Source organism: Octodon degus, unplaced genomic scaffold (assembly GCF_000260255.1).
Source record: "Octodon degus isolate 3935 unplaced genomic scaffold, OctDeg1.0 scaffold00051, whole genome shotgun sequence".
NCBI lineage: Eukaryota > Metazoa > Chordata > Mammalia > Rodentia > Octodontidae > Octodon > Octodon degus.
The window spans coordinates 4516742-4529932 of NW_004524627.1; the positions used below are offsets into that span (position 1 = coordinate 4516742).

The following is a 13191-nucleotide window of genomic DNA, read 5'->3' on the forward strand; positions in this document are numbered from 1 at the left end:
CTTGGCCTGGCAAGCACAAGGACCTGAGTTCAACCCCCACTTCCACAAAATAAATAAATAAATAAATAAATAAATAAATAAATAAAAATTAAAAATTATCTAGGGCCAGGAAAATGGCTCAGTGGCATAAGTGCCAGCCAGACAAGCACAAGGTCCTAAATTCAATCCCCAGTACTGCATGCTGTGGCAGTCCCAGAAACCCAGGCATGGTGGCACACACCTGTAATCCCAGCACTAGGGAGGCTGAGACAGGAGGATCACTACAAGTCCAAACTGTGTAGTGAGACCCTGTATCAAAAGAATAAAAATAAATACAAAAAACCAAACCAAACCAAAACAAAAACCTGTCTAAAAGCTTATTCCTAATTATAAGGTGTTATGGATAAAAGTTTAAGTGCTTAATATAAACATGCTCAGAGAGGCAGAAGAGCTGGTAATAGGATATACTTAGTAAGTGGAATTTAGAGGAAGGAATTGTTCCTGGCTGGAACACCAAGGTGTTTTGTGAAGGAGGTGATGTCTACCCAATATATGTTTTTACAATGGAGGCAGCACCTGAACAAATTAGGCTTGGACCATAAGGAAGGGTGATCATACCACAAGATGCATTGTACAGACAAAGGTACAAATGCAGAATACAAGTTTGGAAGAGAAACAACAGTTTATAAAAGCACAGGTTTTACAGAGAAATAGCACATTGGTTGGCTGGCATAAAAAATAAAATCAGTTTACAACTGTGTCTGCTTAATAGTTCTTACCCAATGCCACTAACTCGAGTCAAGAAATTGATCGATGAACTTGTATCATCTTGTCTAATCTAAGGGGGGAAAAAGTTAACAATGATTTAAGAATACTTTAAAAATGTAAATGATCTCTTTGGGAATACAACAGTATGCTACAAGAGAAGGAGCCACTTACATTTGCCTGGATAACCCAGACACAAGTAAGTATTCATATCTAACATACAGTTATAGCTAACAGAGCAGCTGAGGATGTGCCACCTCTAATTTATTCAGTGCTTTCAAAAATTTTTGCCTAGGGTATAGCTCAGTGACAGAGTATATGCTTAGTTCAACCCCTAGGACCAAACAATTAAATGAATTTTTCCTTTAAATTGACAGATACTTTGAAGTATACATATGTTGTAGAATAGTTAAATCTAGCTAATTAACAAATTTGTGGCCTCTCATAGTTATTTTTAAGGTGAGGACATTTAATATCTACTATCTGCATTTTCAATTTTTCAAGTATTTTAAAAGGCCTATTCATAAAGGACTACAAATCATTAGGGTGAATAAAGTAATAAAGATGCTTGAGTGGGGCTGAGGAGATACCTCAGTGGAATAAGTACTTGCCTGACAAGGTCCTGAGTTTGATCCCTAGTGCCAAAAAAAAAAAAAAAAAAAAAAAATGCTTGAGAGAGAGGGTTTATTTTATTTTATTTGGTACTAGGGATCAAACTTGGTACCTTGCACTCACCAGTCAGGCACTTACACTGGGAGAGTTTTTTTAAATACAAAATTTCTAAATGATAATGATCTTTTAGTCAAAGTTATAATCTCTTATAATATGTTTTCTGAATGGCACTGAACATGAAAAGCCAACACTACCATCAATTCTAGTAGTCACTTAAATGTCACATAAAGTGGAAAAAACTGCGTGCATGCATCATTTTTGCTTTACATGATGTTTCATCAAGTTGTGTAGCCTGGTCTCAAATTCATGAGCTAAAGTAATCCTCCCAGTCAGCTTCCCAAGAATAGCTGGAACTATAGAAATATAACACTACACCAGGCTAATACATGAAAAGTTTATAGAGCAATATCCACATTCCTAGAAACAGAATTCTTAATGCCATAAAATTCATTCAAATCTTTTATTTCTGAGTCTCAGGTGACTGAGTGACATCAATTACCTTGACACATGATAAATGCCATAAAGGAAGATACTGTAATCAAGTAAGTGAAAAAATAAATTTTACCTTTTCCAGTTTACGTAATTTTCCCGTTGCTAAAAACTCATCAATTTTTTCAGCAATTTTTGTTCCTACTCCAGGCTATGAAGAAAATTAAAAGACATATAATATCTACCAAATCACCAAAAAATAAAAAACACACGATCATTTGACAGGTTATAAGACCAAAGACAGAAATCTGAACCCTACTAATAAATTATCCCATAGTCAAAATGCTTAAATGACAGGCAAAAGAGCAAACCTAACAAAATAAATGTTTGTTTTATCTAAAATTAATTTTTATTTTAGAAAAATTAGAAAATTCCACAAAAATATTAAATCACTTGTCAATCTCACTGATCTGAAGATTACCTACTGCCTTATTCCCTAACATCTGTGACATACTGAGTTCTTTTCTGCTTATATACTTATATTTATGAGGGGCCAGCCTGATAGCTCAGCAGACTAAAGCACCTGCTTAGGCAGAGTGCAGTGGCTGGGGTTCAATCCCTGGGGTGCCATGCTGGTCCCGCCCCTGGGGCACACTGAGATGGCAATTGAGACTCAGCGTGGTGTTATGCACCTGTAATCCCAGCACTTGGGAGGCTGAAAACAGGAGGATCAGTATGAGTTTGATCTATGTAGTGAGACCCTGTAGATCCTGTATCGCCTGTACTAAACACATAAAAAACAAATAAATATATTTATGTACTTTTTCTAAATACGTTATGTACAGATTTTCATATCAATAAATGTAACTACAGTATCTTCAGTGGCTACACAGTACACCATTGTATGAATGTATAATTTTCCTAACAAATACTCTACACAGTGGCATCATGAATTTTCTTTAAAGCACAGGTCCTTAAGCTCCAGCATATATAAGCACAGGGTGGGGGGGGGGGGAAGGACCACAAATAGGACCAAATGGGACTGATCACTTTGTCAAGGGGAAGGGGAAGAGGCCAAGGATTTGCGATTCCAAGCTCCCAGGTGCTGCTGTTCTGGTCCCCATAGCTGCACAGTCCAAAATAGCATACTAGGCATATATGACAATTTAAGTGGAATTAAAATACTAAATTTTTCAGTTACATTGGCTTCATTTCAAGAACTCAGTAACTGGGGGCCATGGAGATGGCTCAGTGGAATAAGCACTTCCCTGGCAGGCACAAGAGCCTGAGTTCAATCCCTGGTTCCGCAAAAAAAAAAAAAAAAAAAAAAAGAACTCCGTAACCAACGCAGGTGGTTCATGACCGCCATACTGAACCGCAGATCTTTAGAATGTAAGCTCTATAGGGCAAAGAGCCTATCTTCTCTGTGTTGTCCCTAGTGCCTGGCACATAAGTCCTTGAAAGTTTTGAACCAATGGATCCTGTTGTGCTGTTTCAAAGGACATATACATTCTATCAAGGTAGCCTTGAGGAAAGCGGTAACAGTGAACACATCAATCAGCAGTAAATCAGTGTCCTTTTTTTTTTTTTACATCTTTGCCCACATTTTGTATTATAATATATTGGATAACTTGATAGGCACTATATAGTATCTTATTTTAATTTCCAGCTTTAATTATTAGTGAAGCTGAACTTTTTTCACGTTGGTCCTTTTCAGTTATGCCTTCAACATGTGATAAAGTATGTGCTACTCACTTCCTACTCTCATATGGTCCTACCTTCTCTTCTATATTCTGGGTTTATTTAATTTTTGTGGTTTTTTTGTTTTGCTTTTTGTTTTTGCGGAAGCAGGGATTGAACTCAGGCCCTTCCGCTTGCCAGGGAAACACTTATTCTTCTGAGCCATGTCCCTGGCCCCCAGTTTATTTAATTTTTAATAAGTGGACTAAGACTACTACGTGCACATTTAAGTTCTGAAAACAGCAATTAGCAAATAGAAATGAACAAAAGGTTTAGGAAAATTAAAAAAGGGAAACTACTCAAGCTCATTTCTTATAACAGATGTTAAAAATATAATTTATGGTAATACTATAAATTAGTACTAGTATTAATTTATAGCAATACTATAATTTAAAGATAAATTATAGTAATTTAAATTACTATAATAATTTATAGTATTATAGAATTTTATTCTATAATATACTGACTTCAAGTATCAATACATTTTATTCCATCAAATAATGACCTCAAGCAATTTAGACTTAACCTATTTCTTATACCTACCATTAAGAAAAACAAGACCTATCTAGACATTTTTTTTCAGACTTATGGAATTACTGCAGAGCCTTCCTATGGACTAGATAGCAATCTGTGATTGTTCTAGATAGTTAAAAGGAATAATGATGATGTTTTTATGTTAAATCTAATCTGATGTAAAAGTTGTTTCACATGCTTTTGTATTACTATTATGGAACTATCATTATCTCAAATTTGAAATGAAATTAGCAGAGCTTTTCAGAAATCTTTCTAGGGCCGAGGACATAGTTCAGCAGCAATAAGCACCTGCTTGGCAAGCTCAAAGTCCTGAGTTCTATCCCCAGTACAAAAAAAAAAAATTATATATATATTTGTATAAAAAATGAAGAAGATATTTGCAGTATATTTGAGTTTGAATCATCTGGGAGAATTTAGGTGATGGAAAATAATCAGTTAATAGGTAGACCTTCCTAGGATATTCTTAATTGATATTGTTACAAACTAGAGGAAATGTAGTCCTCTAGTAACTGTGACACTACTAGTAAACAGGACCTCATGGAAATTACACAGAAAAGAGCTAACTGCCATAATATGAATGGCTTAATCATGTGATTATTAGGTAAGCGGTTTTAGGGGCACTAATTCCTATGAGTTCTCATAGCTGGGAATCGGAGAAAACCAGCTAGAAAGCACATACACTCTCAGACACCAAGGGCTTTTTAAAGACCTACACTCAAGGTAAAATTCAATGTGAGAGTGACAATATGCACACAGGGCAAAGTAGAGAAAAAAATTGTAATTACATAAATTTTTAAAAATGTTAACCCAATTTTCCTCTAAATAAAATTGCTTGAGCTGTAAAGTATGCTTAATAAAGAATTAATTTTATTCCAAAACATCAGGAACAACCTGTTCCGAGAAATGAACTTAGTTTTGTGGGAACTCAGAATTTGTACATGAATGAACTCTTTAATCAAAGTGCTTGCTAAACCTACCAATTTCTTGGCTTCTGCTCCACTCTTGATTTTGTGTGGGTATTTTGCTATAACTGATGCTGCTTTCCTATGGGGAAAAATAAGGAAAACAAATTAAAAGTCCATCAAGGCCTTAATCTTCTTTAATTAGTACCTATATACCAAGATAACTGTATAAAACTTAAAATTTAGATTGATGACAACCTACTATAGTTTTAACTTTTAAAAGTATCTTGATGTTCCTTTCTATATGTAAGTATGCCACTACAGCATACTAGAACTTACAGAGCACAATGAAAGCTATGTTTTTTGTTTGTTTGGGGGGTTTTTTTGGTACTGGGAATCAAACTCAGGACCTTGTGCTTGCCAGGCTGGTGCTTATGCTGCTGAACTATCTCCCCTGCCCTAATAAAAGCAATTCTAAAAGGGAAGTTTATAAGCTGCGAACACCTACATCACAAAAACAAAGCCAGTACAGATAAATAACTTAATGATGCACTTCAAGGTCCTAGAAAAACAAAAACAATCCAAATGCAAACCTAATACAAGTAAGAAAATTATAAAAATTATAAATCAATAAAATTGAGATCAGAAAGAAAGAAAGAAAGTCAATGAAGAGTTGGTTCTTCAAAAGAATAAACAAAACAGACAAATCCTTAGTGAATCTAAACCAAAAAAAAAAAAAAAAAGGAGAAACAACTTTAATTAGTGCAACCAGAAATGAAAAAAGTAGCTGGATCACGCCTGTAATCCCAGAAATAGGCTGTGGCAGGAGTACTGTCCTGAATTGGAGCCCAGTCTGGGTTATAAGAGTGGGTTCAAAGCCAGCCTGAATTACAGAATAAGACTTTGTCTCAAAAACAAAAAAACAAAAGGGGCCGGGGAGATGGCTCAGTAGAATAAGTGCCTCCCTGGCAAGCACAAGGGCCTGAGTTCAATCCCTGGTTCCACAAAAAAAAAGAGTTGTGCAAAAAAAACAAAAAATAAATAAAAAAGTAAAATCACAACAGACACTACAAAAATAAAAAAGATTATTAACAATTACTCTGAAAACCTGTAAATCAAGAAATTGGTTAATTCAGAAGAAATAGATAAACCCTAGGCACATATGAATTACCAAAACCGAACCAAGATGTAAAAATTATAAATAATCCGGGCAATTAGACTGAAACAATAACAAATAATCTGCCAACTAAGAAAGCCCAGGTTCAGATAGGTTCACTGCTGAATTTTATAGAAACTTCAAGGAAGATCTAGCACCAATACTCCTCAAACTTTTTAATAAAATTGAAAGGAAAGGAGTACTCCTAAAGTCATTCCTGGAAACTAACATTACCCTGATTCTAAAAGCAGACAAGGGGCTGGGGAGATGGCTCAGTAGAATAAGTGCTTGCCTGGCAAGCACAAGGGCCTGAGTTCAATCCCCGGTTCTGCCAAAAAAAATAAAAAATAAAAAAATAAAAGCAGACAAAAAAGAGAAGCATAGGCCAATCTCTTTAATGAATATAGATGCAAAAATATCTCATTAAGATATTGACAAATGGAATATAACAAATCAAAAAGATCATAGATGAAGATCAAGTAGGCTTCATCCCAGAGACAAAAGGATGGTATGACATATGCAAATCCATCAATGTAACTCATCATATAAAACACAAGGACAAGGGGCTGGGGAGATGGCTCTGTGGAATAAGTGCTTGCCTGGAAAGCACAGGGGCCTGAGTTCAATCCCTGGTTCCACCAAAAAAAAAAAAAAAGCTAGGACAAAACCACACAGTCATCCCAACAGACACTGAAAAAGATTTTGACAAAATTCAATGTCTTCTCATGATAAGTACAGAAAATAGGTACAGGGAAACCTTACCTCAATCTGATAAAAGGTACTTATGACCAATTTACGGCCAACATTATATTAAATGAAAAACTGAAAACTTTCCCTCTAGAATCAGAATATGACAAAGATTTTCACTATCACCATACCTGTTCAACATAGTACTTCGAACATTACTAAGAGCAATTAAGCAAGAAAAAGAAATAAAAAGGGATACATACAGGAAATGAAGAAGTCAAATTAAAATATTAATCAAGTTTGAGGATGACAAGATCCTCTATATAGAAAAAAATCCAAAAAGAATCTTAAATTAATCACCAAACTCAGTGACGTAGGATACAAAAATGAAAGCACAAAAATCAATAGTGTTCCTGTACACTACTAATGAACCCACTAAAAAGAATTTTGGAAGAAACAGCATTCACAATAGCACCAAGAAAAACTAAATACTTAGGAGTTAGCCTATTTAAGAAAATAAAAGATCTCTACAATGAAAACTACAGTATTGTACTGTGAAAAAGGAAATGAAAGAGGAGATCCATCAGAAAACAGAAAGCTATCTCCTGATCCAGGAAAAGCAGAACCAATATAGTCAAAAAGGCCATACTTCCAAAACTGATATACAGGGGCTGGGGAGATGGCTCAGTAGGATAAGCGCTTGACTGGCAAATGCTAGGATCTGAGTTCAATCCCCAGTTCCGCCAAAAAAAAAAAAAAAAAGAGTCATTGGAGATAACCCAAAATTGATATACAGAACACAAACATTTAACCCATTGGAAGACAAAATAGCAAAAACTTGAAATCATAAGCTTAGGCAAGGGCTTTCTGAACAGAACCCTGGTTGCACAGGAAATAGTACCGAGAAACAACAAATGAGATCAGATCAAATCAAAAGATTCTGCACAGCAAAAGAAATAAGAGAGTGAAAGGCAAACTATAGAATGGAAAAACTTTTTTTTCAGTTATTTCTTAGTGTTATAGTTTGTGTTTAGACATCCCCACAAAGCCTCATGCAGTCATGGAAGTGGGCTTTTTGGAGGTGACTAAATCTAGAGTTTGTGACTGGTTCATTGTCTAGTGGTGAGATTGGGGGTAGAGTGCTACACCCGCCCTACAATGGGTATCTCACATACAACATAAGGGAGGAAAAAGCTTATCTATTTTTTTCTGCTTTGCTGCTTTTGCTGTCTTCTGCTGCCAGTTTGCCCCTCTGCAATGCCACCTTGCCTTGGAGCCAGCATACTATGGACTGAAACCTCCACAAACTATGAGATAAATAAACCTTTCCCCTATTATCTTTGGGTATCAGCTATTTTGTCTCAGCAATGAGAGAAAACTAAGACACTCAGTGGATTCATATCTAGAATATATAAAGAATTAAAAAATATTGCCCCCCCAACAAAAGACCCAGTCAAAAATGGCCAACTAAAATGAATAGATACTTCACAGAAGTACAAATGGTCACGGCTGGGGACATAGCTCAGTGGAATAAGTGCATCTCTGGCAAGTGCAAGGTTCTGAATTCAATCCCTGGTACCACCAAAAAAATAAAATAAAATAAACAAATGGTCAATAAATACATGAAGAAACATACAACATCTCTGGCCATTTGAGAAATGCAAATTAAAACAACACTGAGACTTCATTACTCCAGAAAAAAAGGATATCAACAAGAAATCAAACAATAACAAATAATGCTGGAGAGCTGTGGGGGAAAAGGAACTATTCTATGGAAACCACTGTTGTGGAGTTTCCTCAAAAAACTAGAAGTTGCATTTGATTTAGCAATTCCCTTCCATATATCTTCCTAAAAGATGGGCTGGCCAGATAACTCAGCAGATTAAAGCACCAGCTTAGGCAGATGCAGGGGCCAGGGGTTTAATCCCCGGCCTGCAGTGCTGGCCCTGCCCCTGGGACATGATGACACAGAGGTGTGGTAGTGCACACCTGTAGTCCCAGCACTTGGGAGAGGCTGAAAACAGGAGGATCACTATGAGTCTGATCTGTGTAGTGAGACACTGTAGACCCTGTACTAAATACATAAAAAAAAAAGTCAGACATTATATTTTGGTGATACACAGTTACCCATATTTATATTAACACAAATGAAATAGCTAAATTTGGAAGCAGCCTATAAGTCTATCAAAAGATAAATGGATAAAGATGTACTTTTTACAAATGATAGAGCTATCTCTGCCATAAAGATAAACTTGAATAAAAACAACTGATGTCAAAAAAATAAAAAAATAAAACAAAACAAAACAAAAAAAAGAAAGATAAATTTGAGACATTAGTTGGAAAATGGGAATACTTTAAGACTATAATGTTAAGTGAAAATAAATCAGACACAAACCTTAAATATTGGTTTCTCCTATATGAGAAACTCAACTTATAAAGAGCAAAATAAAAGACAGACAGTAGAAAGGAGGGAAAAGCAAGCTAAAGGCAGTTTATGGAAAGCAAGTAGGTCTAGGTAACTGGCACTATGACAGAGCCTGAAAAGGAAGAAAAGATCATGAAAGACCTTTTGAGTTGAGTATGATGGTATACACCTACAGTTCCAGCTACTTGGGATGCTGAGGAAGGAGAACTACAAGTTAGAGCCAGTCTGGACAACTTTCATAAAACCCTATCTCAAAATAAAGTTGAGAAAATGCTGAAGATGTAGTTTATCAGTAGAGTGCCTAGCTAGCACATGTGAGGCCCTGGGTTCAATCCCCAGTACCACATTAACGGGAGGAGAGGTTATCATATGCCATAATATATTCAGGCTTTATCAAGGTAAGGAGAAAATATTTAATTGAAATGGAAGAATGACAGGATTAGATAACTAATTTCACAAGATTGCTTTGGCCACAATCAACAGAAATGTAAATAAGGGTGGGAAGCAATATGTAGGGATAATAGGGTATCATTACCATTTCTGGACTTATTTCCCATTCATGCCCATTTCCCATTCAGTTAAACTGATTTACTGGCCTCATGGCTCAAAGTCTTGGTATGTTTTATTGCCTTTGTCTAGACTGCTTTTTCTCTCATTTAACCCCAGATGAGCTCCTTCAAGACTAAAACTAATCTCTGAAGACTGCTGTGATCCAGTCAGAATATACAGTTGACTGACTAACTTCCAGATTACCAATATATGGATGACAGTTCAATTACTTTATATAGGAAGGGAGGAAGAGGAAGCATAATCAGTTTTGAAATATGTTCATTGGAAATGAAAATCTCTGAAAAGCCCAGTGAGACACAGCTTTGAAGTCAATGAAGTGGTATTCAGATGGTAAGCCACTAGAATTAGTTGTGAACCAAGAAAGGAAACGTATGAAAGTGAGAGAAGAGGGCTATCAGCAGACTTCTGGGAATACCAAGACAAATTAAAAAAAAGGCAAGGGCCCGGGAGATAGCTCAGTAGAATAAGTGCTTGCCTGGCAAGCACAAGGTCCTGAGTTCAATCCCCGATACCCCAAAAATAAATAAATAGAGGCAAAAGGAGCTCCATCATAGGAGTCAAGAGAAAGACTCTGATGTGGTGAACACCAAGGAGAATACAATAAGATCAGACATTAAGTGAGAGTGTTTTAGGAATGGTAGGATGAAAATTATACTACAATGACATAAGAACTGACTGTATATATATAAAAAAGAACTGACTATAGATGTGGAAGTCCACACATGAAACTGATTATCCAAGAAAACTAACTGAAGAAAACAGATAAGCATATAGCTTAAGGGAAGTTAAGATTGCTTTGGTTTTACTTTAAAGAGCTCCTTAGCTCTTAAAGTCCCCCAACTTGTATATTTTGACAAGCTGAGAAGCAGATGGACATGGATGTGGGCATAATGGCTAAAACAAAAGCTGGGCGTGGTCTCACATGCCTGTAATCCCAGCACATGAGACTAAGGCAGGAGGATCACCATGAGTGAGACCAGCCTGGGCTACATAATGAGTTCAAGGCCAGTCTGAACTATAGAATGAAACCCTGTCTCAAAAAGACCAAAAAAAGGTGGGGGGGGGGGAGAGATCTCTCAGAGATATAAGCACTTACCTGACAAAACACAAGGACCTGAGTTCCATCCTCAGCCCCACATGCCATGCAGTCTCAGTCCCAGGTGTGGGCGCCCATTGTGTGGCCCAAGAACTGGGTGTGGTGGTGCACACCTGTAATCCCAGCACTCAGGAAGTTAAGCCAGGAGGATCTCTGTGAGTTCCAGACCAGTCTGGGGGCTACAAAAGTGAGTAGAATGCCAGCCCAAACTACATAGTGAAATCCTGTCTCAAAAATGAACAGGGGCCGGGGAGATGGCTCAGTAGAATAAGCGCTTGCCTGGCAAGCGCAAGGGTCTGAGTTCAATCCCTGGTTCAGAAAAAAAAAAAAAAAAAAAAAGACAACAAACCAAACCTAAAAGAAATAATGTCTAGGACAAGCCTCTTTATGAGGCCTATGGTGATGAACAAGGATGGGATCACATGAATGTGAGAGAATCAGCCAGGGGCCAACCATTGGAAGGCTGTTTCTTTGAACCACATTTGTTTCACAATGTAGATGTCATCCACTGTCTTTCAATATGGCTTAAAATTACACTGCATTTTCAGTCAGTCAAGTTTGATGACAGTAAAACAAACAAAAAATGTAGGCTATATCTATTGATATGGGTGCTTATCTGAATTAAAAGCTCTATCAAACTTCTTCTGGAAATGTAAGTGCCACCACGTAACCGGGATTTTTTTGTTTTTGCTTTTTTCCTCTCTTGAAGATGGCCCAAATATTCACTGGCCCCTCAACCCTGTTACCTGTCACACATAACAAGGGCCTCCCAGAACTCATGCTACCAGCCAATGTTGCACTGTCCCACCTGTAAGCATTGTACTTGTGGATAGCCTGGCTCACGTTCTTCTCAAAGTTTGCGAGTTCTGAAAAGGCAATGAGAGGATCAGGTGAGCAAGAACCACAAGTAAACACACAAGAACAGGGCTCCCTCTAGAGGATGCCCGAACAATTATCCCAGGGCAGACCATAGGCAGGCCGTGATCAGGCTCCTGGAGGACTAGGATTAGGCAACCAACGAAGACACCCGTGGAAGATGAAACGCTGCAAGGGGCTGACCTACCCACTGGGCAGTCTGGACAGGAGAGAGGGCAGGCTGGCTGTGGGCAGAAGAGAGAAGGAAGCCCGCGGGGCGGCCGGGACTCACCCATGAGCATGTCGGTGATTCCCCCGTTGAGCGTCTCCTGCGGAGCCTTCCGTTTACTCATGGCGGTCTGCACGGAGGACCCCAGGTGTCCAGCACCTGAGCCCGACCCCTTCTCCTAGTCCTACCGAGGAACGGAGACTTGGAGCACGAAAGGAGCCACCGGCCCAGGGACATAAACGCGACCTGCGGGACAATGGCCCACCTCTGACAGGAGGCTCGGCGCGCGTGATGACGTCACGGGTGGAGCCAGGGGCGGAGCTGGGGGCTCAACCGGACCGCGAGGTGCGCGAGGGGCGGGGCCTGATACGCGAGGGGCGGGGCCGGGCCAGGCTAGAGGTGTCTGGTGCTGGCCAGGAGCGGGAGGGGGAAGGCTAATTCCAAGGCCATGTAGATGCGCGAAAAGGGCACAAGAGGGTGGGGGTGTGGAAAGTGAGGAGACAGCGCTGGCGACTTCCTGGCCACGCCCTAGGCCGCAGGAGCAGGACCGGAATGACCAATACAGGCAGCCTCCAATACGGAGCTGTCTAGTACGTCTCCCAACCGAGCGCAAAGATGTGAGCTCTCCTGCCTTCATCCCGAGATGAAAAGGGCATAAGAAAGGAAAAAGTATCTGACCTGGACTGCGGGCAGCTAGCCCTTATTATAGGGCCCATCCATGAGATGTGTACAGTCTGCCTGAGAAAAAGAAACATGACATCAGCATTGTTTTATTTTATAAATGTAAGTCGGGTTCATCCCAACTACGATTCCAGGCAGATTTTTGTGCATAAATTAAATTTTTTTATTACAACATGATACAGTTACTATTAAAAATGTGAAAAGTTTGTAAAAGAAGAAAATTAAAATTAGTGGTTATCTCACTAGCTTAAATCCTATTTATAATTTGGGATATACATATCTAGGTTCCTAATACAGTTCTAATTTTCTATTCAGACTAGTTTTATTTTATTTTATTTTATTTTTCTTTGTTGGAACCGGTTATTGAACTCAGACCCTTGTGCTTGCCAGGCAAGCGCTTATTCTACTGAGCCATCTTCCCGGCCCCTTAGACTAGTTTCTTTTGATAGCTAGGTCATCGTTTTCCTTTTT

At 38.4% G+C, this 13191-nt stretch overlaps 1 protein-coding gene across 1 annotated transcript in view; it reads right to left on the reverse strand.

The window, feature by feature from the left end:
• Polb (DNA polymerase beta) overlaps window positions 1-12326 on the reverse strand; it is a 36689-nt gene extending 24363 nt beyond the window's left edge. The window contains exons 1-5 of the mRNA XM_004633065.2: window positions 12103-12326; window positions 11764-11821; window positions 5097-5163; window positions 1982-2056; window positions 759-817 (exon numbers count right to left, since the gene is read on the reverse strand). Of these exons, the coding sequence (XP_004633122.1) occupies window positions 759-817; window positions 1982-2056; window positions 5097-5163; window positions 11764-11821; window positions 12103-12163 (320 nt within the window). The 5' untranslated portion in view covers window positions 12164-12326. The remainder of the gene's footprint in view (window positions 1-758; window positions 818-1981; window positions 2057-5096; window positions 5164-11763; window positions 11822-12102) is intronic.
• Window positions 12327-13191: the final 865 nt, after the last annotated feature.